General features: G+C 36.1%; 1 protein-coding gene across 1 annotated transcript in view; it reads right to left on the reverse strand.

Moving 5' to 3' along the window:
- Positions 1 to 3,906: 3,906 nt before the first annotated feature.
- The window catches only part of GNAI1 (G protein subunit alpha i1), a 78,875-nt gene continuing 55,070 nt past the window's right edge, over positions 3,907 to 27,711 (reverse strand). Inside the window, exons 4-8 of the mRNA XM_059712710.1 lie at positions 20,491 to 20,648; positions 17,410 to 17,538; positions 13,337 to 13,466; positions 12,099 to 12,252; positions 3,907 to 5,956 (exon numbers count right to left, since the gene is read on the reverse strand). Of these exons, the coding sequence (XP_059568693.1) occupies positions 5,766 to 5,956; positions 12,099 to 12,252; positions 13,337 to 13,466; positions 17,410 to 17,538; positions 20,491 to 20,648 (762 nt within the window). The 3' untranslated portion in view covers positions 3,907 to 5,765. The remainder of the gene's footprint in view (positions 5,957 to 12,098; positions 12,253 to 13,336; positions 13,467 to 17,409; positions 17,539 to 20,490; positions 20,649 to 27,711) is intronic.

Here is a 27,711-nt window from a genome sequence, read left to right on the forward strand (position 1 = left end):
ATATTGGCTATTTTCCTATGAATGGCACTGTTCAGGAGAATGGGGAGCGAATGCTCAAAAGCCTGAACTCCCCCATGGTGGGTAGGTTTCAGATTCTACCGGCCAGAATCACAGGGCACTGGGTTAGGGGGCTTGGGGTTGTGCTGGGAGCTGATTGGTCTGAGGTGAGGTCAGATCTTGAGGACAGTGCAGATGTGGGTTCCAGGTGGCTCTGTCGTTTCATGGGAAAGTAGCCAGGGGATCATTTATCATAGAACTCAGGAGCTTGAACATAACTTAGGTGAAGATGTTATGTTTAGCCTGCTGGAAGTCCAGACCTTGTGATCCTTAGTCAGGTCTGGGCTACTGTCTTCTGTTGGCTCGAGGCTTTCTAATGGATTATCAGTGAGAAAGACTAGGTCTCTGAGGGGTTCAGACAGAGAGAGAGAGATGATCTCTAGAGGTAGGATTTAAAGCCAAATTTCATTGAAAGCATAAGGACCTTTGGTTTCATTACTGTAAAGTTTTCACAGAAAATAATCAAAATTCAAGTATGCATAACAGAAAATTCCAGGTAATAGCCAATCTTCACAATGGCTTATGTTTCAAGACTAGCTTTACACTGACGTTGTAAAAACATCTGTCAATTTAGTAACAATAAACTGCAAAATTGTAGATCTAAATTAGTTTTTAAAATCCTGGTAAGGTAGAGAATACATATATACAGTGTTTGTGCAGGAATAAAAAGAATTTTAAGAATCCTTTCATGAATGCTGCAGTGCAAAGGAATTTCTTTGGTCTTGATTCTTAAGGTTCTCAAGAGTCCTGCTTCAAGTACTTCCTTTAGAAGAAGCACTCTGCAATTCAGGAGGAAACAGCACCTTCTTTTACTAAAAGTGGCACTCTATCACCTGCTAAAATAGTAGTGAAAACCTGCTTTGACCTTCTATGCATGCTTTGCCCATCATATTTTTATAACTATTATAATGCACTATTTGTTTAAAGAACTACTTTGCAATGGCAGTGTCCAGTTCACTTTGTTGGTATGGAGACCCAGGAAGACGGCCAGGAAACAAAGAAGCTGGAGACATTTGAACTATTTATGTTGCTTGAGAAGGTTTATCAGATGGTAGGACTTTCCCAAGTCAGACCTCCTCAGCCCTCGTCTGCATGACTGCAGCACATTCATACTTGTGCATATTTGGATGTTTCTGGACTTGTTGAAATGTGTTTCATAACTGTTAAAGTAACTAAAAAATTGAAGTAAATAATAGAAATAACAACAGACACCAAAGCAAGGGGTTATGGGTTAAGAGAAAATCCCTGGGAAATAGGCCAATGGAGTTGTGAAATATAAAACTCTTCATATAAAGGCATTTTTAACTAGGAAGATAGGGTTTTAAAAAGAAACTACCAGAGAACTTCCAAAACTAACTTGAAAATGACACAAACCTCCCATTCTCAGGTTCTTTATCCATATCCTCAACACTTATTTCTTTTCGTTTTTATAATAGTCATTCTAACAAGTACGAGGTGATAGTTCATTGTGGTTTCCATTTACATTCTCCTGATGATTAGTGATGTTGAGTGTTGAGTACCTTCTCATGAACCTGTTGGCCTTTAGTATGACTTTGAAAAAAGGTCTATTCAGATCCTCTAACCATTTTAAAAATCTATTGCTATTAAGTTTTATGAGTTCTTTACATATCTTGGATGTTAACCTCTTAGCAGATATATGGTTTGCAAATATTTTTTTCCATTCTGTACTTTGCCTTTTCTTTTAGTTGAAGATTGTTTTTTCTGTGCAGCAATCTTTGATGTAGTCCTACTGTTTATTTCTGCTTTTGTTGCCTTTTGGTGTCATTCTAAAAAATCACCACCAAGACTGATGTCAAGGAGCTTATCACCTGTTTTCTTCTAGTTTTATGGTTTCAGGTCTCGTTTAAATCTTTAATTCATCTAAGTAAATTTTAAATCCTTTGAGTTAATTTTTGTGTATGACGTAAGATAGTGGTCCAGTTTTTCCAACATTTATTGAAGAGGAATTCCTTTCCCTATTTTATATTGTTGGCTCCTTTGTCATAAATTAATTGACCATATATGTGTTGGTTTATTTCTGGGTTATCTATTCTGTCCCATTGATATATATGGCTGATTTTATGCCACTATCAGACTGTTTTGATTACTATAGCCTTGCAGTATAGTTTGAAATTAGGGAGTTTGATGCCTCCAGCCTCATTCTATCTTATTTTTACAGTTGACACTAAATAACAAAATGTGGGGGTAGGGGTATTGATCCCCCCACAGTCTCTTCAGTCAAATGTCCACATATACATTTTGATCTCCAAAAAACTTTACTAAAATCCTACTGATGGCCAGAAGTCTTTCTGGTAACATAAACAGGCAACCCATATTTTGTAGGTTATATGTATTTTACTATATTCTTACAAGAAAGTGAATAAAATGTTATTAAGGAAATTACAAAGGAGAGAAAATACACTTACAGTATTTATTGAACAAAAAATCCATGTATTTAATAGACACATGTAGCTCAAACCCATTGCTTAAAGGTTAACTGTAATCTGAAAAAGTAGTATGGTTCAGATAAATTGAGAAGGTGGGAATGGGGATAAACTTATATTTTCTGGGATTAAGGTAGCATTCTTTGGAGTTCTCTGACAGATGTGAAGTCACAAGTCATAGGTTTGAGACGATCTGATCCTGCTCCAGTTAATTATCCCCTCTGAACCTTTTTTGATCTATCTCACAGTTACTGTTGGTTTTCAGGGAGAACATATGCATTTTAGTCAGGACTTTTCAGCAAGAGATTGGGCCTAAATAATGACATCAAGCATGAAAGGAGTTTTATAGACCTGTACTGAAATTAAGGCAATTTTTAGAAGCCAGAATAGCTTTAGGAGCCTTAGGAATGGGAATGTGGACTAGTATTGGTTCTGTGTGAGTCATTTGCCCATTGGCAATGATTATAGAACTGGTCAGGCCTGAGCCAATGGCTAGGAAGATGAGAATTGTGATTGGCAACCTTACCAAAACCATGCAGTTCCCCAAAGGGCAGATGGAAGGACAGATACCAGTGGAATCTAAAGAAGGTATCACAAGCAAAAGTGCTAATAAACACAAACAATAACATTAATAGCCATGAATGGACACTTCCCCATGTTCTGGGCATTGTGTTAAGCCTATCTCAGGTAGTACTATGTAGTGTGTTTGAAGAAAAGCCCAGGCTATGCACAAAGCACTACTAGGATATAGTGTGGGAGAGGGGTGGGGATGTAGGCTCAGATGATGAAGAGCCTTGAATGGAGGCTAAGTTAGATTTGATTTTGACAAGTTAGAGCCAGTGCAGAAGATACACAGAAGATACACAGCCACAGTTCCGTAATAGGATAACTTGGATTAGAGAAGGGAGAAATGAGAGATGAGGAATTCCATTAAGAAGCCATTTCAAGTGAAAGCTAAGCATGGATCTGAACTCAGTAGGTGGTCATGTGGATGGAAAGAAAAAACAAAACAAACAAAAAACCCACTTGTGAGGCAGTGGAAAAGAACTGTAAGAAGTGATGGCTGAATAGATGTGGATTTGAGAGCTAATAAGAGTTCCTAAAGCTAAAATGAATGATGGTACCGAGTAGTTACAATGGCAAAGTAAGGGGGTGAGAACTGGTTTAAAGGGAGAATTTGATTTTGTGCATACTGAGTTGGAGTAGGCAATAAATTCCCAGAAGGAGGTATCAGGTAGTCAATTCCAAATGTGATACCATGTCTTATGAGAAAACTTGGGGCAGGGAAAAGTCAATCTTCTGGGATAGATGAGATGATAAAAAGCTGGCAAAGATGAAGAAGAAATGAACATACTATCGACTGATACTTAAATCCTAATGCAAAAACATGTGTTTGGTCAACAGATTTATAAAATTTTAAAAATTTAAATTTATTAGGATTTATTAATAACAGTTACACAGAATAAAATACAGAAATTCATCAACTATGATCACCAATATGTGCTTCTTTGTAGCTTTTTAAACTATTTGTCATGATTCAAATTTATTCATTATAGTTGAGATTCATACAGAGCTTCACAATATGGATACTACAGGTCTCCCATCAGTAAAATAAATGAAAACATATCTTTCATGAAAGGCACATAAAGAATCTAAACTAACACACTTAAGGAATTTTGATAATTTTGAATTTCTTTACGTTACAAAGAAGAAAAACAAATCCCCAAGATGAAACAGATATAAATGCAATTTGTGGTTACCCACCCTCACACACACATATTTCAACAAATATACTTCAACAAAATGACAGCACATAACTAAACGTAGAAACTACTTACCCACAAAGCTTACTGAAAGGGTAACTCTTTCAAGATGAGTGAAAAAGACAACTAGGGTGGGGAATGCTGTTCATTTTGATGAAGCAAGGTCACAAGATACATCATGAGTTATCAAAAGAAAAACGACTATTGACATTCAACATCTAGCTGATATGTAACACTTATCTGAACAGACATACAATCACTGACTTTATTAAATACTATTACTCATTTTCTAAGTGTAATTGCCTGTTTCATTCTCAGAAATAATAGTACAATTTAAAAAATAATATAGACTCAAGCAAGTAGAGGAAATTTGAATAATCTAAGGGAAAAAAGTAATTTTAGTAAATTTTGATAATTAAACTTGAAACTAGTTACATATATGAGTTAAAAGCTTGCATTATACCAGCAGCAGAATAAAGATCTTTCTTGTTATCTTCCAAACAAGGAGATATCAATATATGCTAGGTACAAGGGATTTCCCAAAGGAAATACTAGTACACAAATGAATGTCACAAAATTCATTATGCTGATATATTTTTAACCCAAAAATGCTCTCACCATCCACCTAAACTTAGTTATAAATAAAAAGGTAATTATTTAAAGTGTATAAAAATTAATTTGGCATCATCTTTAAGGCAATGCCTGAATGTCATCCAAATATTAAAATTCAAAGTGAAAACCAACTGAATAAAAATCAAGTACTTATAAGTCTAAGATAGTAAAATATGCAATTTTAGTTCTTCAAACCAAATCTAATGTAGAATAAGACCAGCATGCAATCTTAAAAGAAAAAAATAAAATGCGTACAATGTTTAAATAATTAATCCAAAGGAAGGTATATTCATCCTCTTTAAGAACATTTCAATAAAGCATTAAATTTAAAGAACAAATCATGTTATTAAAATAGTTTGTGCAATGTTTATACAAATAGCATTTTTAGGATTACAAGATAATGAAGATAAGGGCTGCAATGTTTCCTAATATTAATTGATATACTTAAAATTTACAGGGCATGAACATAAATAAAGCTGTTTAAAACTGGTGAATGTAGCAATAGTCTGGCACTGAGTACAAAGTACTTAATATTTCTGTTAGTTCCAAAGCAATCACACTAGAATTGTAAGTGGCGACTCTTAAACCTAAAAGTAATGTGGAAAACTGAAATTATAAATACATGTATACATACATTTGCATATTTACACTTACACAGAAATCATCACTACACTAGAGCCCAGCTTTAACACTGCCCTTAGGTTCACAATGCAGGCCCACCTTTCACATTTTTACTTAGGTTAAAAAACAAAACAGAGCAACTTTGGTCAGGTCCAGATGTGTTTGCCGTATACTACATTCTGTGTTGCTGCAAGACTCTAGTCTAGAGAGATCCACATATAAGTACTCATTTGGTTTGAGAATGCATTTTAACCATTCACGGCAAAACTTAGAAGAGACCACAATCTTTTAAATTATTTTTTATGATGACATCTGTTACGGCATCAAAAACAAACTGCACATTCTTAGTATCTGTGGCACATGTGAAGTGGGTGTATATTTCCTTTGTGTCCTTTCTCTTATTGAGGTCTTCAAACTGACATTGAATGTATGCAGCTGCCTCTTCGTATGTGTTCGAGCCTGAGATGGGAAAGGAAAAAACATAGGAGAAAAGTTAAAATGTGTATACAGCTAAGAAAAATGGACCTTAAATATTGAAATCAGTTTCATACATTTAAAACAGTTCGACTCCATAATTGTATTTTTCCCTTATAGAATAAGAGAAACTATTTCTTCTAAATGAAAAATACCCCATGTTAACTACCTTTTAATGACTATGTTACCCTTTAAGAAAAACCCCGAAACAAAAAGCATTCCACATGATTCTCGTTCCTCTGTCAATCTCCAAATACCAGATCCCTCCTTTTTCTTATACTCTATAAATCCCAACACAGAACCACTTAGTTTCATGATGGTGGCATGTATGTCAGTTAAAGCCTAGTGGCTGATTAAGAAATGCTGGCTGAACGCTGATCAATATTTTTATTCCCTCTCCTTATTAAAAAATTGTACAAGGGTCTACAATGTGGTTTACAACTATCAGGTTAAAAAAAGGGAATGACACACTCCACCTTTCAGGTAACTGACTGACTAAAGGCTTGTGAGTACAAACACGCCAGAAATTGTTTGGCAGTATCTAAAGATAGTCACATGCATACTTTATTGTGACCCAATAATTCAGTTTCTAGATGTGCCCTTGACATAATTATATACATATGTTCACAAGAAAACATATAAAGACTCTTAATAGAAGAACTTCTAGTTTAAGAAACAACCCAGCTAATTCTGGTATATTCATAAAACAAGTTGCCATACAGTAATGAGAAATGAGAATGAAAGTACTATTGCTACCCACAATAACATGGATGCATTTCATAAACATACTATTGATCAAGTAAGCCAGATACAAAAAGACTATATACTATATGATTCAACTGATGTTTAGAAAACAGTCAAAGAAGGTTGATACCTATCAAAATTAATCAATGAGGATAAGTCATAATAATGGTTACTCTGTGTGTGTTGGGGATGAGGGGGGGTTGGGAGGAGCATGATGGGGCTTCTGGGACCTGGAAATATTCTACCCCTTGACCTGGGTGGTAAAACATCAGTATTTCCACTTTTAAAAATTCAATGCATAGAGGACCCAAGATGGCGGCATAAGGTAAACACCTTAGGTGCTACCTCTCACAACCACATCAAAACTACAACTAAAAGACAAAATGGCTATCATCCAGAATCACGAGAAAGCTGGCTGAGTGGAAGTTCTACAACTAGAAGGAAAAAAAAAAAGGGCATTGAGACTGGATAGGAGGTGTGGAGGCACGGAAGAGTGGAGGTACAGAGGCACACGAAACGGGCTGGCAACTGGGTGTGCTGTTTTGTTTTTTTTTCAATGAGAAGGGAGATACAAGCTCCTGACTGCTCTGAATTCTGGTTTCTGACAAGACTCTGGGGACCCAGACTCCTCCAGGGAGAAACTGGACTGTCTGGCATTGGGTTGGAAAGCAAGGGTGGCTTTCTCAAAGAGGTGCTCGCAGGGATCATTGTTATTGTGTGCGGGTGCGGGACTTGGAGACAGCTGACTGGCAGCAATGGCTGTTTGCTATGCCCTGGTGATTCCCTGGGACCCCGCCCCACCCAATTTACAACCCCACCCAAGCTGTGCACAGCAGCTTTTGCATATGAATGGCCTGTTCTTTTGCAGCCTAACCTAACAAACTGCAGCTGGGTCAGAGAGCTCCAAAACTTCCAAACCCCAAACAAAGAGGAGAAATCTGCTGATCTCACTGTACCTCCTTCTGGGTGGCCTCAGGCAGTGGCTGACTTTGCACCTCCTTGGAGATCCAGGAGCCAGTGTACCCAGTGGTCAGTGTGAGACGATATCAGATTTCAATTCCTCACATCCATAAGTGACACGCTCAAGAGGCAGACTCAGTGAGCACCAAAGCCCCACTGAAGCAAATCCTGCCCCATAAGAGGTCTCCAGCAGAGCAGTTCTTCCATTATAGACACAGTGGGCCCTCACAGCCAATTGGCCTGGAGGTCAACTCCTCCCAGTGATACCAACAACAATCAAGGCTTAACTACAAGACTGTGCACAAAGCCCACAAAGGGGTGCACCAAGAGTGTCCACCTGAGGTGACTGGGGAGGCTGAGCCACTGGGCCCTAAAGGACACCTAACACACAAGGCCAATCTATCAACACAGGGAAGCAGCCAAAATGCGGAGACAAAGAAACAGGTCACAAATGACAGAAATGGAGGAAAGTAAACTACTGGATATAGAGTTCAAAACCACAGTTATAATGTTACTCAAGAATCTTCTAGAAACCTCTGAGGAACTTAGTGAGACCTCCGAGGAACTTAGTGAGACCTTCAAGGATCTTGATGAGAATGCCAAAATAATGGAAAAGGACCAGTCAGAAATTAAGCATACACTGTCTGAAATAAAGAATAATATACAGAAATTCAACAGTACACTAGAGGATCCCAAGAATCAAATCAAAGATTTGAAATACAAGGAAGCAAAAAACACCCAACCGGAAAAGCAAAAAGAAAAAAGAATCCAAAAATATGAAGATAGTGTAAGGAGCTTCTGGGACAACTTCAAATGCACCAACATCCAAATTATGGGGGTGCCAGGAGAGAGAGCAAGATATTGAAAACCTATTTGAATAAATAATGACAGAAAACTTCCCCTACCTGGTGAAAGAAATAGACTTACAAGTCCAGAAAGCACAGAGAACCCCAAACAAGAGGAATCCAAAGAGGACCACACCAAGACACATCATAATTAAAATGCCAAGAGCAAAAGACAAAGAGAGAATCTTAAAAGCAGCAAGACAAAGACAGTCAGTTACCTACAAGGGAGTACCCATATGACTGTCAGCTGATTTCTCAACAGAAACTATGCAGGCCAGAAGGGAGTGGCAAGAAATATTCAAAGTGATGACTAGCAAGAACCTACAACCAAGATTACTCTACCCAGCAAAGCTATCATTTAGAATTGAAGGTCAGATAAAGAGCTTCACAGACAAGAAAAAGCTAAAGGAGTTCATCACCACCAAACCAGTATTACATGAAATACTTAAGGGTATTCTTTAAGAAGAGGAAGAAGAAGAAAAAGGTAAAAATAAAAATTATGAACAACAAAGTGACAACAAATATATATCAATCAACAAGTGAATCTAAAAATCAAGTCAATAAAAAATCTGATGAACAGAATAAACTGATGAATATAATAGAATCAAGGGCACAGAAAGGGAGTGGACTGACAATTCTCGGGGGGAAGGGGTGTGGGGGGTGCGGGAAGAGACTGGACAAAAATCGAACACCTATGGACGATGACAATGAGGGAAGGGATAAAGGCATGGGGTGGGGTGGGAACCGAGTGGAGGGGGGCTATGGGGGAAAAAAAGAGTAACATCTGTAATAATCTGAATAAAGGTTTATTTTAAAAAAAATACCATGCACTTCACATTAAGTGTTGAGTATTTGTGTATGTATATGTTTTTACATGTACGTAGTTAATACTTCAATCAAATACTCATTTGAAAATAATTATTAAATTCTCTCTCTTGCAGTAATAACATTATCTGCCTGGCTTTCAAGGTCCTTAGTTACCCAGCCTGCCCTCTCCCACATTTGAGGTTCACTTCATGGCATGAGAACGCGATATACAAACACCATCTGTGTTACTGCAGCTTTCACTGAGTGCCTAGCTCAATTTCCTGTATATATTCTGGGTAGCTAGTTATATTACTCAATCTGATTTTAGGTCTTAAGAAAAGAATGCAAGTATGGGGGTAGGGGAGAATGTGTTAGTTATTTTCTAACATGTGATAGAAGTGTCCTAAACGAAGCTAAGTATAGATGATAACCTGGTTCAAGAATGGAGAATTAGGCCCTAGCTGGTTTGGCGCAGTGGATAGAGTGTTGGCCTGCAGATGGAAGGGTTCCAGGTTCAATTCCAGTCACAGGCATGTACCTCAGTTGCAGGCTCCTCCCCAGCCTGGGTCCTGGTTGGGATGAGTGCAGGAGGCAACCAATTGATGCTCCTCTCACATCGATAGTCTTTCCCTCTCTCTTAAAATCAATGGAAGAAAATATCCTCAGGTGAGGATTAAAAAAAAAAAAAAAGAATGAAGAATTGGGAAGTTTATAATTCAAAGGGAGATAGAAATTTGAGAAAAACAAAATACACCGAGTTAAGTTTGAGTTTCAGGTGCGAAAAAACAAGAACATGCTCAACAAGTAGTTGGAAATGGAAGCCCAAGGCTCTAAAGAGAAATTACAGTTGACAACAGAATTTCACCTGAGAATAAATATGACCATGAAAGGATGGAGTACTAAAGGATTATAGGATGGTAGCTAGAATGTGATGAATTGCCAACATATAGATAAAAAGCAGAGGGGAAGATAGAAGCAGATGGAGATAGACATGAACTGAACAGTTGGAGGCTACATAGGGTTCTTCTATAAAAAGCAATAGCCATAGGAAGTAAGAGTTGAGGTTGAAGCATGAGGCACCCGAGTCAATAATTAGGGCATGCTGTGAAGACTAAATTATATTAACCCTAGGAATGTTCAGAAATTCTGAGATTAGGGATTCTCATTAATTTGACAACCTAAGGGAAATTCTTGTACATACTGTATACCTGGCAAAGAAAGAGCTAACAAGCGTATTTCTTGTTTCTCTGAAATCCCTGTAGGCATGTGATTTCTATCTATGCATTTGGCTACTCTGGTAATAATAGTAAAACATGGCTACTTCACAATAGAAAATGACAAAAATAATCTAAAAAACAGATGAAAGTAAGGGCAAAACTAAGCCACCTTGATTCTGGATAACTTCAATCTTAGAATTAGTACTATAAATAATTTTATTCCTAATAAACACTAAAAGTGTTTTTGTTATAAGGTGACTTAGGATACTATGACTTTCAAAAAGAAAATGAAAGTTTTAAAATAATGAAATGTGTGAAATTATTTTGAAGTATAACTTTGCAGTATACAAAAACGAGCTATAATAATTAGTGTGCTTATATGTATTGAAACACCCCCTGTCCCCGATCCCTGGTTGCAATGAGAATTTAATTAATGTTAGTCTGGTGGTTAATGATGCTATAGACTTAGGTTTAGATTTGGACTCGGTTACTTTATTTAAGTCCTGGGAAGTAAGAGTACTGATACCACAGGGTTGTTTTAACATCACCTGTGAAAAGGCAGTGAGTACTTACCATACAATTTCGTCACTACAAGACCAACTAAAGTTTTGTTTATAATCAAACAAATTCTTGAGCCTTATTTTTAAACAGAAAGAATAATGTGAAGGTAACGTATAAATTAGCTAACTTAACCAAACTCTTCAGAAAATTTAGATTTAGAGATCCTATAAACCAGTGATAGTCAAACTGTTTTTAAGGCACAGAATTCTCTTCATTAAAATAAAATATTATTCAGATGAAAGCTAAGTTATTCTGCTTTAATGAGAAATAGTGTGTGTGGGGGGGATCTGTATTGTATTTCCCTTCCTTGCACCCACTTTCAATAGCAGGAATCCAGTTCCAAAAATCAAACTAAACCATAACCAATGCTTTAGCCCACTTCTGACTGTAAAGACGGGGACTGAGACCCAGCTACGTTAACTGCTTTGTTCAAGATCAAAGAGCTAATTAAGGAAAAGCCAGGACTGTCTCTCAGTCGCCTTTTCTCACTGCAGATCATTTTCTTTAGTAGTAAAAGTAAAATGCCATTAATTACCTCATTACCAAAGTTTGGGACTGCATATGAAACCTTCCCTGACTCTTGTGTTGTTAACTCACAAATCCCTCCTTCATTTTTACCCCTCACATTTTTTGTTAATGTTCGTGGTAGCATGCTGCACTACTATTGTTTGTCTATCATACATCTGTCTTTGAGATGAAACAGGAAGCAAGACATGTCAACTAGATGAAGAAATCATACTATAAATTTATGAAGAATTGAAGTCATCACAAAAATTATTTAACAGCTTTTCCATAAAATTAATATGTTAGTTTCAATAATCTAATCCACATCCCAAATAACTACTTGTGCTTGAATGTAGTATGATAAGTAATTTCTTTTAAAGGCAAGCATTACTAAGCCAAGGGATTAAATCAACAACTGAAATCTTGTCGTAGGGGAACTTTCACTTGGATATATATGACTTGACAAGTTATTCACAGAAAGTAAAATACCTGCATATTCTGGGTAGCATATGGTGAGAGGGCTCTTTTTGATTTTTTCTTCAAAGAGATCCTTCTTGTTTAGAAAAAGTATGATGGATGTTTCTGTAAACCATTTGTTGTTACATATGGAATCGAACAACTTCATGCTTTCATGCATTCGATTCTATAGTAAAAGGATGCAATCAGTTTGTCATAATGGCAAGAATTCTGAGAAATACTACTTTTAAAAAATAACAGATATTGTAACAAAATAGAACTTAGCTGTAAAATAGATAACATACTCCAAAAATATATTTCTGGCATTTAAGGACCAGCACCCTTTGATGTGGGGCGAGATGAGTATCTACATCAGTCATTAATTACTTCTGCATTCAACAATACTCGCTGCATACCTACTATCTGTGCCTGGGAACGCCCTGCCGCGGGACCTTGCTATCTAGGGATGGCAAGTGCAAACATTTGAAAAGATCTCATAATTACACAGTTAACTGAAGTTTCCATTAAGAGATAAGTAAAGTCTTTTAAAGATTAGTAAATTAAACTAAATAAGCTGAACCACAATTAGCCCAACACCCTGACTATAAGGTATGCCAGGGAAAGGAAACCTCATTCCTGCAGTTTCAAAAAGGGCACGGATGTGTTTTACAGTGCCGCCGAAAAGAGGGAGTGCACGTATGAGGTGCAGCGCACCTATGCACTATAACTGCATACACCTGATTTTAAAAAATAGAAACCTGATATTTCTATCTTCTTTTTTCCAGTTTGTACTAAACTTAAAACTCTTTCATTTAAAATTAAGTTTCTACTTGAGTTGATACTTAAAAATATTTTCCCCAGATTAACAATATACTGAAATCCACCTGAAAATTACATGGCAGTGCAAAATATAACATGGATCAAAGATGACTGAGCTAGAACTGGCAGAAGTAATAAGTTAAGGAAAATAAGCCTTGACTATTATGAAACAAAGTTTATTTTCATTCAGTGTGTAAATACTGCCAGAGAGAGGAAATGCAGTTAAGCACGGAGGGTTCAGGCAAGATGAACTCTGTCTTTTCCTTTTTCTCATGGCACATCTGTGCTTCTTTATACAGTTCTCATTTAGGATGGAAACAGAAGAGTTAGAGAAAAGAACCCAAACTCTCAAATAATTCAGACATTCACAAGAATTTTTCTTAGAAAAATTCCTGCCAACATCTTCAGCTTTTCCTGTTTCATGCTCCATCTTTAACAGTGGTTGTACTTGCCATTTCTTCGTCTTCAGCTAGAACCAGGTCGTAGTCACTCAGCGCCACACAGAAAATGATGGCAGTCACTCCTTCAAAGCAGTGAATCCATTTCTTCCGCTCAGACCTCTGTCCTCCCACATCAAACATTCTGGAAGAGGAAAGCAATAAGTGAGACATCACATTAAGTGTCCAAAAGCTCCCAAGTTCTACAGTATCAACAAAAGCTGCAGGGAGAACGTGGGATTGGAAGAAAGGAGGAAAGGACTTTATGGGAGGAAAAAAATGTCAGAAATGAGAAAAAGGCTGATTTTTAAAAAATTTTGAGTAAAGAGAAACAAAACAACTCAAAATAACTTCAAAAACAACACATTAACATACAAGAACACTTAGGACAGAACATTAAAACAAATGCATATGAATGGGCTGCACTATTTGTAAACACTAAACATTCACATGAAGCAACGAGGAAATGCAGAGAGAACAGAATATATTCAATTTGCCAAAGTCACAAAAGGTTAGAGGCAGGGGACACCGTCCCCTCCTCCCACCACAAAATGCTGTTTTCTCTCAGAGGCAATAAGCAGAACTTTGACGTGAAGGAGAAGCCATTCCAGGTAAGAAAAAGCTGAGCAAGCAAGTCATACTTAGAGCGGGGCCAACAGGTTGCCTCAATTAAAAAGTAAAAAACAGGGGATAAAGGAAAAGGTGAGATGCAATCTGCGATAAATGGTGGCCCTAATGCATAGTCCTAAAACTTAGAGTAAAAAAAAAACACACAATTTTTACATATTATATGACAGTACAGGGTAGCAACATAATTAAATAGTATAAAGACAATGATTCTTTCCTCTTTTCCTTGTAAGAGTTTATTAAGCAAAAGTTGAAATGCACATAGGGTATGTTATGCAACATAGCAATGACCACTTATATAATGGAAACACTATGCAAAATGGTACATTTCTAAAGTCTCCATTTATCTAGATGGTGAACTAATTAAAATGGTCCCTATTTAAATCTCAGGCAGCAAAAAGGATTTTCCCTGCAGAGCAGTATTGGCCTATAAACCAAATCTGAGTACATCAACCAGTCTTGTTTCTTTTATCATCATTTAACCAGTCTTGTTTCTTTTATCATCATTAGCTATTGGTTTAGCTAATAAATTGTTGAGTTCAAGAATACTATATAAAAATTATTCTATGATAAATGAAAATGAGTAAGATACAAAAAGGACAGCTGGTAATAAAGATCAAACAAGAACAAAATAAAATTAATTAAAATGATTATACATTTGTTAAATTGCCAAGAAACACAATCTGAAAAGGACTTTACCAAAAAGTTAATAAATTTTTAAAAACTTCTCTGATCAAATGTCACATATTTCCTGACCACTCAGTACATAATAACAACCACTTATGTAATGGAAACACTATGCAAAATGGTACATTTTCACTATAGTAATTATCATCCCCTGAATATTAAATATTTATGTCACCTCCCCTAACAATGTAATTGTTTCTTTTAATCACTTTATATATCTCCTACACTGAACACAGACAAGTACTTATTTGTTGAATAAATAAGTGAACTGTGTCTACAGAATATTTTTAAATACTTTCAAAATAATAATAGACTAGCTTTACCATGTTAAAGATCCAGATCCTCCATTTATGCTGTGGAGATGTTCAATAAAAAAAGCTGTAACCTGATCATTAGGACATCTGACAAGAAATATCTTCAGTTTTTTTAAAGTCGAAGTGAATGAGGGTCACTCAGATGCTGGTCATAAACAAAGATCCTTTACTCTAAGCCAGTGCTTCGCAAACTTGAGTGCCCAGAATCGCCAGGTGGATGAAGTCACTGCTGCTGACCCCAGGACCCTGCTTTGAAAGCCACTTGCCTAATTCTCAAGCCAAGGAGAAAAATGACTAAGAACTGATACTGTAAACAATAGGATTGTGCAGGGAGCATTAGTCATTGTTTCACACATACATTAGAATTACCTTCAAATTCTAAACTTCTATTTTTAAAAAATGTATAAAGATGTATAATATGGTCTTCATGTGAAAAGATGAGGCCTCTGACAAGCATCAAATAGGGATGGAATCTGAGTTTTCTTCGGGGTGATTTTAGGAGACGGGGGAGAGGGAAGGATCCTGGAGATCCTGAGATGTGCCCGCTGGCCTCCCCTCAGACTCATCTGATAGCATTATGGCCGAGACTGATGGTGCAGAGCTAGTGGACCATACATGGATAGCAACCCTATAAATATGACTGCACTCCAAAACCTATTACGCATTCGTATTACTATAAAAAATAAATAGAAATCTGTCATATTATGATGATCATTTTATAATAGAAGGGATGCTTTAATTATATATTTGGCAAAAATATAGTAAAATAAACCTGTTGATTCTTTAAAGCAAACAATCCATGTGCGCCTGCCTAATCACAGAGGTGTGGTAAGATAAATTCTTAAAGAATAATGTCTTATTGCTTCATTTTGAATTTAATTCCAATCGTACCACAAAATAAGTGAAATTTAAATTTTACAACAGCAGTTAAAATCAGACAATGGATTACAACACAAACACACTCAAGAGTTCCCCACACACACCCAGGGCCAGGTATCGAGCCTGCAACCGAGGTATGTGCGGTTGACTGGAATGAAACCTGGGACCCTTCAATCTGTAGGCCGACGCTCTATTCACTGAGCCAAACTGGCCAGGGCAGATGCCCTAGATTTTATAAAAACAAACCTTAAAGCCTCATTCTAACAGTGAGCTTCCTTATAGTTAAAAGTACTTCACAATTTTAAGGTAACTATGATAATAGTTCTCAGATATATTAGATTATTTAAAATAATATTTTAATATTCCTGAGTTTGGTCATTTAATATTCTAGAAGTAGTAAGAAGACCAAAAGAAGGCAAATGATTTCAATAAAAGATAATGAGAGCAACAATCTCCACTGACAGCTTAAAAATAGGGAAACAGAAAAAAGAAGTTAAAAGCAGATGTCAACCGTACCATGTGTTAAAGCACCAAGTGACATGATCAGATAAACTAATTAGGATCTGTATCTCTGTTTAGGAAGCAGGGCAATGTTTGTTTTTTTGGAGGGAAGCTGCTATGGAGAGTTGAAATTAAATTTCAGTTTTCTGGAAAACTCAGTTATGTGAACCACTGAATGTGGGATAAATCAGTGACAAATGACAATAACAAATGTATTAAAACACTGAAGGAGGGACTCAAAGGTACAGCTGCACATATTTAACTGCTTCCACAGCTGCCAACTGTCAGCTTCTTCTGGAGGTGAGCTGATGTTTGTCTGTTTATTTATCTTTGACTTGGAACCCTTTAATAAGATGCTTTCAGAAATTCTGCTTTATCGTCATTACTGTTTCAGATTATTACAGTCACCTGAGGCAAAGTGCAGCAGTTTTGGGCATATTTTGAAAACTGTTACTGGGAAAAGAAAAACATAATTCTGTAAATCTGAATTCAATGTTTACCTGAACTTCCCCGAGCCTGTTTCATTACAAAATGAGAAAACTGGACAAAACGAATTCCAAGATCCCTCCATTTCTAAAAGCCACTGCAATTCAGTGCTTCCCTGCTCAGACCTCAGTAAGTTAATCATCAGGACCCTCTAAATTAAAAACATTTTTCATCATTTCAGTTTGCATGAATAAAAATGTTCATGGAAAATTGTAAAAAGGTACTCTTCTTTTGTAGTATTTCCACAAACAAACATATATCCTACCAATAAAACTCTGCCTCTTACTACCTAAAACTGGATGGCAGAACTTTCTCAAAATATACAGTGTTAGAGAGTATCTTCTATTCAGAAATAAGCACCAAAAACTATTTTTATTTAAATCCCTGTGGAAAATATAGGCAAAAGGACAGCTATTTGTTCTCAAACATATAAATATTCCTAAGAATGTTTCTTGCCCTCTTTCACCCAAATGTTCTTTTGTCCATTACCTGAGAAAATTTTTTATAATTTCCGACTCTAAATTTTTAAAAACTTTTATAAAACAATGGGTTTTATCTCTTAATTTATAAAGCAGATGCTTTGAAGCTACTCACTTAAAGTGAAGATCTTTGAAAGTAAAATGGGTTTCAACAATTCCTGTAGTTTTCACTCGAGTTCTGAGGACATCTTGTTGAGTTGGAATGTAATTTGGCTGTGCTATTCTGTCCAAGTCGTTCAAGTAGCTGAAAACAAACAATAAAACAACATGCGAATAGTTAATATGGCCAATAAAGATGTTTAAGTTTCTATCTCACACAACTCCCACTAAAATCAAAGTGTTTATATTTTCCAGCCACAAAACTCTTCTACCGTTTTTTAAATGTTATATACTTTGTTTCTGAAGGACAATATTTAGTAATTCTTGTTGAGAAAGAAACAGACTAATTTTAACTTCTTAAAAATCACCCAGAATAACTGCACACAGTGTGTTTGTTTCTTAAAATTCTTTATTTCACTTTTTTTTTTTTTTGAGGCAGCACTGTTTATGTTCCAGACATTAATTATCCTTTTGTTGAGATTTAGAAAGTTAGTTTTTGAGAAGACAGTGAGGAAACCCTTTGGCCAAAAGCTGAATTCAATGTTGTTCCTTTTCAGTCTGCCTTCAATTACACACAGGAAAACACTACACGTGACACTTTACTCTGAATTTTACTGGCTTTCTAAATCAACTTTCAAATTTTATTTCTTGCTGATTTTAACCATTCATTCAACACTCTGGGTCAATAATGCCAAATACATTGTGATATCAAAATGTGGTGGTGTCACACAATGCAATTACTTTGTATAATTTGTGTCAAATTACATGGTATAGTCCATGATGTTACAGAAAGTCCATGTGTGCAGAGATTAATGTGAACCTGAGTAGTTAAAGAAGGATTCGAGGTTAGTGAGGTGTGTAGCTAGACATCTGGATGATGGGACAGAAAAAAGGAAATGTCGTTCCCATCAGGACAAGCAGTATAACAATATGGAGGCAGGATCTGGTTTCTCAGACAGTAAGGTTGCTAACAGGCCACGCACAACCTAAATTGAGAATCTGGAATCAATCCTACGGTCAGCTGAATGTGAAGAGTGTCCCTGCAGTGCTTGGCAATAATTAGGGCAGAATGTAAAAGACAATTTAGAAAATAAGTTCAGGTACAGGAGGCACCAACTATTTCAACTTTAATTGATGTTATCTTCTGAAACTGTTCCTTAGCTACTGAGACTGGGTCTTGCAAACAAAAGAACTCAATAAATACTGGACTCGTTGCAGAAGAAGCTGGACAGCTATCCAAACACCTAATTAGTGACCCCAAATGTTTTAGACATTTAGGTACATGTATCTGGTGTTGCCATACAAAAATACACAGAGATACAATAGCTTGAGTTATCTGTATTGTACTTACTTAATTTAAAAGAATCTTATTATCTTTTATTGTATTGGTAATAATCCCCCTGTACTTTATCTGTTTTTAATTCCACATACATAATGTTATACCTTATTACTGTAAATAATAATTTAATAAACAAACCAAACAGGCCATGGCAAGATTTTACTAACTGTCCCTATAAAATACAAAGCTACTTTTATTTAAAATGTGCTCTGATTACTCATAAATACATTTCTTTGCTTAAAACTGCTATAATTCTAATAGTCTAAAAATAATGCACATTTATATTTCAACAAGATAATGAAGACAGACTTTGCTGCACTGCCAGTGTAGTGGCAGAGAGAGACAATAATCAAATACTCTCAATACAAGTAGAAATTAAGTGAATTCAAAATAAATGTAAATCTGTGAGTGCTAGGAAAGAAAATATATCATAATATGAGTACATAAAACAGGGAGGCAAGCACCTACTCAGTGAGTCAAGGAATATTTATTTCCTAGTAGAAGTGACACCAGTGGGAGAGATGGGATACCTATTCAGTAAGAAATGTCATATGTGTGTGTGTGTGTATACATATATATACATATATATGCTACATATGTGATAATATATATGGTTTACATACTTGTAAAATATTTAAAATATAGTGTTATAAAAATGCTAAGGGTTACACAGTAACATATATCATTTATTCATTCACACCAAATCATTCATGTAACACACACTGAATACTCTGAAGTGCCATAAATGACATGCTATACAATAAGCCTAGCCATGCTTTTCACTGTGGCAAAATGTATTTATTTAGACCAGCAGTTGGCAACCGGTGGTCTGCGGACCACAGGTGGTCTGTGAGGTCCAAAAGGTTGGCGACCGCTGATCTAGACTCTGGTTAGATTGCCAGTCACCTTCAATCTAACCTCACTTGTGTCCCTCTGATCCCATAGCTCTGTCAAGAAAATGGAGCAAACTTGGAAAGTAAAGCAAGTGCACAGCACAGCTTTAAGGCCAATGAATGCTACTCGTGTCATATCTGACATTGCTGAGTATGTGTGCTAATTATGGAAACCAATACTTGACTTTTAATTCTCTGTAGATCACCAAGCAGAATGCTCTCCGATTAGTTCCTATTACAACTTACTTTACAAACTTTCTGGGCCACCATCTGGAAAATCAGGGCAGGCTTTTCTTCAAAAAACTAACTTAGATATCTGTAAACAATGTCTAACGCAACAGGGCACATACAAGGACAATGTTCAAGCTTAGCGCTATTTTACTCAGTGAGAACCTATCTTGGAATCACCATGCGCCCCTTCAAAGGGGTGCATGTCATCCAGCTGCCTGACACTGGACAAGTCACTGTTCTCAGGCACTATGAGTATAACGGAAAGAACCCAAACAAGTTACCCTTCCCTTTGGCTAGACTCAGGCAAACTAGAGGTACACCCACATTGAGAGTAAGCTTCTGGAAGTTCCAATTACTTTCTTGGAAATATACTGGACACCGTCCCATTCTACATTTTCAGTTTGAGTTACATAAGCATGAGTCTCTTGAGACACTTTTAAACACAAAGGAACTAACAACATTGCTATCTACAAACACACACAAAAGACAGAAAGTTTTCAAACATTGTCATTCTGAGAATCCTAAGTTTTACATGAATGTGTTAGCCAGTTCTGCAGTAAAACTGATTTGGAGGTAGACTTAATTTGCGAGTCATTACTCATGACCGTTTCCTTCTGACGTTAGGATGACTTACTATGCTGCAGAGTCATTAAGTTGGTACTCTCGGGATCTGTTGAAACAGGCTTGCACACCACCATCTTTCCACAATCTCTTTATAACTCCGGCAAGTTCTGCAGTCATGAAACCTTCTTCAGCGGCTCCAGCAAGCACAAAGAGTTGGCGTGCATCATCCTGAACATTCAAAGACCATATTTTTTTAAAAAAGTAAAAAGAACACTTTACAGATAAAAAGTACAAAGGGAGCATCATAGATGACTAAAAGTGCAACAGTGAATTTCCTTTTCTGTTTTTTTTTTTGTAGGTATCATAACTTTTACTTCTCTAAAGCGCCACTTCAAAAAGTTGGTTCACCCAAAAGAGCATAATCTTGACTCATGTGTCTATGTTTTGTGGGTTTTTGTGTGATAGCTATCAAGGCACGAGGGAGCTGGAAGAAAGACTACACTTACAGCTCCTGAGGGGACATAGTAATCAACCTTCCACTGACAGTCTGTTGTACACTGAAGATTATCCCTTTTGAGAAAACAAAAGAATGTATGCCTTGCCACTCCTTCCCCAAAATGTGTCTAATCTAAGAAACACATGAACACTGGTAGAGATTATTTTAAAATAGAATTTAATTACATGTTAGCTTTCTGATGTTCTTTATAGAAGCAAATTAAGTACAAAGAAGAGAGAAATCAATGTGGACATAAGCAAGACTAATTTCACAGAATGATCTGAGGTTTTCAGAAGATTTTGAAGGTGTATACAGTAGTCCCCTTATCTGCAGTGTTTTCTCTGCAGTTTCATCTACCCATGGTCAACTTCTCCATACACTGACATGGTCATTACTCCATGACCCAGGATCACCTGAAGCAGATGATCCTCATTCTGAAATATCACCAGAAGGTCAGGAGTAGCCTAGCGCTAGATCACGGTGCCTACGTGATTCACCTCCCAGCATCTCAGCACGTAGGCATTTTATCAACTCACACCATCACAACAAGGCTGAGTACAGTACCATAAGATGTTTGAGAGGTAGAGAGAGACACCACATTCACATAATTTTTATTATAGTATATTGTTATAATTGTTCTGTTTTATTAATTATTGTGTCAATCACTTACTGTGCCTAAATTATGTTAAACTTCATCTCAGGTATGTGTACAGGAAAAACATAGTATGTAAATATATAAATACATTTAAATGATTCAATACTATTCCTGATTTCAGGTATCCACTGGGGGTCTTGGAACATAACCCCACAGATTAGGGGAGACTAGTGCACATTAAAATCAATGGGTCAGGAGGTAGGGGCAGGTGTTTGCTAATGCAGATATAGGAAACAAAGTAAGAACAGCTTTGGAATAGAAAAAATCATGATGCATATAGAAGACAACATGCAAAAAATTTGAATAAAGGAATATTATCTATAAAATTAATTAAATTTCCTTAGGTCCTGAGATTATAAATGTGTACAGTTGTTCTTTATCCACAGGTAATCAAGCCCTGTAGGCCAGTGCGATAAAAAAAAAAAAAACACACAAAAAATTTAACTTGAGCTGCTCATAAAATTCTAAGTTTTCTAACAGATTTCAAAATGTGATAAAAGGTGAAATTACTTGACAATATATTTTATTTAACCTATATATAAAATATCACTTCAACATGCTGTCAAGACATTTCAGAGTCTTTTTTTAATATATGTGTAGTCTTCAAAATCTGGTGTTTACTTTATACAGACAGCGCATCTCAATTCAGACTAGACACTTTCCAGATACTCAATAGCCACGTGTGGGTAGCAGTTACAGTGCTGGATAACACAACACTAGTCTTCAGGTTTTCACATAGTTCATCAAAAGTGAGGGAGATGGGAAGCTGCTATCTCCACAGAGATTCTCCTTAGCCTGAGACTTGTAGCTTGATGTTAGCTGGGGGGGAGGGGGGTAAACCCTACTTTTCTCAACGGGCATGTTTTCAAAGTACTGTACGTAGTAGATGTTTATAAAGCGATGGTACACATTATGACAAGGTGTACAGAAGAGAAGCGTTTGGTGACACAGACTAGCAGAGAGTACTAGCTATCAATATAAATTCATTCTGCTGCCAATTTGTGAAGCATTTTCAGATGGAGCCATCATGAAAAATAATTAAGTCTCTCAGCATGGGAACATATTAGCATATGTTTCCCTTTTTAGTAAATCACAAGAGAAATGCATGCAAGCAAGTAACACATGTACAATATCCTTAATACACCCCAACATAACATGGTTTCAAGTCATTCTTAGCACTAACTCCAGTAAACAATTATTCACTTTTCCTAATAATTACATATATATACATATATATGTACCTATATACATACATATACACATATATATGTATATATATGTATGAGAAATTCCTAAATTTGGTCACTTTTATTAAACATCAAACAATGCCCTTCATCCATTTTAGAAAAAGTGCTTTTTACTTAGTGAGTTTTTTAAATGAGTTTTCATTATGACATATTTATTCAATTGCAATAAAATGTCTTGAGAGAAAAGACTAATATCCTCTAATATGGGTTATAAAATCACATTCTCTTCACACTTTCTAGGAAGAAACCTGAAGAAAAGACATGAGAAACTTGGAAGCTATATTTATGAACTGTACCCTCTGTGACATTGAAAAATGTCTCCTCCTCATCAAATGTAAAATAGGCTCTTTCTCTTGAAAAAATAATTGGAATATTCATTTCCATGTCATTAGCAGGGCATTCAGCTATCTGGAGATGAGGTAATAAATTTAAGCAGGAAGGTACTTTAGAAATTAGTCTACATATTTTTTGGTTTTGTATAAAAAGAACTCAAGACATAGAGAGGTTAAACAACTTATTAAAGTTCCACAAATAATTAGTCACCCAATCACACATATTAGTCAGTCAACAGTGAGTAAATAACCATGGCCTAAGACAGGATAAATTAAAAATAGCAAAATAATGACAATGATCCTATGTTGCCATTTAATGAGGTTTCTCAAGATTCGGGTAAATTAATGTTACTCAGAAATATTTATAAACAAGAGTAGTGTGTATCCAAACAGTGTGACATAGAGCGGAAAAGGATTGGGACTACTGAAGTAAAGACTGGAATTTAGTCAGGACTACAGGTTGGTAGAGCTTTTTACAGAACTCATTTGTGATGTTAAAAAGAAGTGTTATTTGCCAGGCAACTGTAAGTAGCAAGAAAACTGTTTGGACGTAGCCAAGTTATTGTTTTCAGAACTAAATGAAAATAAGATGGTTTAGGAGCTGTAAGTTCCAGTTCATATAACTGCATGCTTTGATAACTCAGCAAAATAACTAAAATACTAGTGTGTCAAGCGACATAATATGGCCCCATTTCCCACTGGTGGTCAGGGAACACTTGACATGCTGCATTTATTGAGCGACAGCGCATTTTATTTGAAGCTGTCAGCCACTCTGTGAGAACTCAGAAGAGTCTGTCCAGGATGGGGACGAGAGATTTTGAGGGATCATGGTGGCTGTCCTCTGACATATTAAGTAAGGGTCATTAAAGGTAAGAAAGAGCCAATTTTGTATTTGGAAACCGTGCAGGAAAAGGAGAATTCTTAGGGTAGAAGATATCAATTTCAATTCTATAAGAAATGCTTTTTATAATCAAAGCTATCTAAAACAAAGGAGAGGAATGAGACTGCAATTTTTAAGCACGGGCTAAATGATTCTTTACTGTGATGGAGCGGACAGATTTATTAATGAGATTAGAGTATACGTAGAAAATACCAGAAAGCACTTCTACAATACGAACTAAAAAAAATATGATAGTCTTATAATATACTGATGTCATGACTGATGTATCTATGGAAATCTTTAGTTTTAATGGTTGAGCTCAATCATTTCATTAATAACTTTGCCAACAATTCTGGGCAGCACATATGAGAACTACTCATATGTTTAAGCCACCACAACTCTATAACACATAACAGCTCCTGCAATTTGAAGACGGCTATGCTGCTTCCCTCAGCGTTCATGTGCCCGAAGGAAATCCTGAGAACCTGAATGGAGTCACCAGCTCGTGGTAGCAATCCCAGACTTTAAGGATTTGCTTTGAATAAGAAATACATAAATGTAAAACATTTTTCTCTAAAAATGCAAGTGTAACCAAAGTGAAAATGACAGGCAAGGAAATTATTTTTCTTTTTTTCCTAGAGCACTGCCTAAAAGGGGTGAAAAGACTAAAATTAAAAGAATCTAAGTTAATTTTAACTAAACAGCAATGGCAAAAATTCTTACTCAACTGCAGTGAGCATGAGCTTCATTATGTCAGAAAGGGAGATTACACAATAAATGTGTTACTCAAATACAACCTTTATGCATCTTATAAATGTATATTCTTATTTTCAAGTTAATAAAATAAAAAATGTTGAAGGGTTCTTTATATGGACAATAGAACCTTTTGCTAAAAGAGATACAGAAATATGATAATCGATCCAAGAATTGGGGGAAATAGAAAAATAGTGTGCTGGAGGCACATACTACATTTCCAATGAAGGTTAATATCCCTTTGCTATACACATCAATCAATATTTCTCAGAATCGAAAACAATATAATCCTATGTAATTTTAGTTCTCAAACATAAGCCAGAATACAAAACCAAACACTCCCTTGGAAAAATAACAAGTAGAAATAACTAGGAACATTTTGAAAAATACTGGGGAGAGTGGGCTAAAATGATCAGATATGAAAAGCCTGCAATGTATATAACAATGGTGTTAATGTAGATCAACAGGAAAAAGAATCCTAAATCTGAACTTACATGATAGTTGGCAAGGTAAATTAGTAGGAAAGAATATGACTGTTCAAAAAAAATTAATAATTAAGATAGCCATCTGAAGAAAGTAGTAATGTCGATCCTTACTCCATACCAGGGGTCCTCAAACTTTTTAAACAGGGGGCCAGTTCACTGTCCCTCAGACCGTTGGAGGGCCGGACTATAGTTTTAAAAAAAAAACTATGAACAAATTCCTATGCACACTGCACATATCTTATTTTGAAGTAAAAAACCAAAACGGGAACAAATACAATATTTGTATTTGCATGTGGCCCGCAGGCCGTAGTTTGAGGACCCCTGCTCCATACATATAACAAAATGATTTTGAGGCATTAAAGAACAAACACAAGAAGCAAAGCTAAATTTTACTCCCCTAAAATACTTTTGAAATAGCATGAATATTTGGTAAATCTTTGGTTTAAAGATGTTTCTAAATTTAAAAATAATGGAAGAAATAATAAGGGAAGATTTAAATAAATGAAAACCATAGATTAAGGCAAGCAAAATGCGAGAGAACATATATATCAGTGGTTCTTAACCTGTGGGTTGCGACCCCTTTGGCAGTCGAATGACCCTTTCACAGGGGTCGCCTAAGACCATCCTGCATATCAGATATTTACATTACGATTCATAACAGTAGCAAAATTACAGTTATGAAGTAGCAACGAAAATAATTTTATGGTTGGATCACAATATGAGGAACTGTATTTTAAAGGCCAGAAGGTTGAGAACCACTGATATATATTAGTGGGCAAAGCATTAATACATATATACATACAAACAAGCAAATAGATAACTGAAACACCAAGACTCCCAATAGGTAAGTGAATAAGGGATAAAACAGACCACTAACGGAGAAACAAATCGGTAATACTTTCAACAATAAGGATTTTTAAAAAATTAAATGCTTTAAGCCCTTAAAAAATAGTCATTAAAGATAACAAAACTATAAAATTGTACTAAAAATTGAAAATGTAAATGAAATTGAAAGACAATTTAATAAATTACTCAGTAGTTTTTCAATGTAACACTCATAAATTTTGCTACTTAGAGTGCTAAGAAAAGGTCTTGTCCTAAGCTACTGCTAGGAAGGCAAATTGGTACAACCTTTCTTAAAAGCAATCTGCAAAACCTGGCAGACAGACATAAACTAACTAAAGAAATTAATTACAAATTAGAGGAACAGAGAAGTAGCCATTGTGTAGGAGCCAGCTGAGGCATTAGGGAGAATGAGAGCTTGTTTAAGTCAACTCAGGGCAAGGTTTTCTGCTCCTTATAGCCCAAAGTTATTCCAAGTTAAGTACTTGTCAAACTATCTGTGATGAAGGCCGGTCTGTGTTTTGATTTCTTTTTGTTTCCAAACTATTTCAGAACACTATTAGAAAAATAAAATTTAAATGACAAAGTACTATATAAACCCATTTTCTTAAACTATCAGAGTTAATATATAAATTAGTTACTCTACCAATGCTTAGAAATCTATCTGAATCAGCGGTTCTCAACCTGTGGGTCACAACCCCTTTGGGGGTCGAACAACCCTTTCACAGGGGTCGCCTAAGACCATCGGAAAACACATGTTTTCCGATGGTCTTAGGAACCGAGACACCGCTCCTCTATCCATCTCCAGGCGGGTCCGCCTACATGCAGATACCCCTACATACGAGTACCCGGCGTATTAAAGGGTCGCGGCATTAGGAAGGTTGAGAACCACTGGAATGCTGACTCTTAATTCTGTACTCATCCTGTGCTTATGGACAGAAATTGGTCCATGGGCCACTTAGAGCCACACTGTTTTAAGCAATGCAGTGTCTTGGACATGCTAATATGCCCATACATAATGCTTCCCTAGCTTCACACTACTAGGAGAATCTAATTTATCAATACGTCATCATCCAGAGACTGAATACACGAATTCTGAGGGAGTTTTGAAAGGATATTAGGTACAAAATTTCAATGCTCTAAGTCATCCTTAAAAACAATTTTGTTTCCTCTCATTTTAAATAACTAATGTGTAATATGCTTTGCAAATCTAGTAGTTGCCAAATATGAAGCAAACCACAGCAAATAAGTCAGCATCTCTTAAAATGTTCATTCTTTTTAGGCAATTGTCACCCAATTAACCTACATATTAAGATGTAATTCTAAACAAGATACCAACAGGCTTTTTGTTTGTTTTGTCTCAACAGGGATGTGAGGAAACTGATTCTCAAGTTCAGAGACACATAATAACCTTGGTATTTTGGTAAGAGAAGAACAGTAAGATGCACCTCTTACCCTACCAAATACCAAATCCTATGAAGCAACAGAGACTAAAATAATGTGATTTTGACAAGAATAATAATAGTGGTAAAATAATTACAAATAATCACAATAGCAGCAGCAAACATCTATTGAGCATCTATTATGACCAAAGCATGTG

Source organism: Myotis daubentonii, chromosome 10 (genome assembly GCF_963259705.1).
Source record: "Myotis daubentonii chromosome 10, mMyoDau2.1, whole genome shotgun sequence".
Classification (NCBI taxonomy): Eukaryota; Metazoa; Chordata; class Mammalia; order Chiroptera; family Vespertilionidae; genus Myotis; species Myotis daubentonii.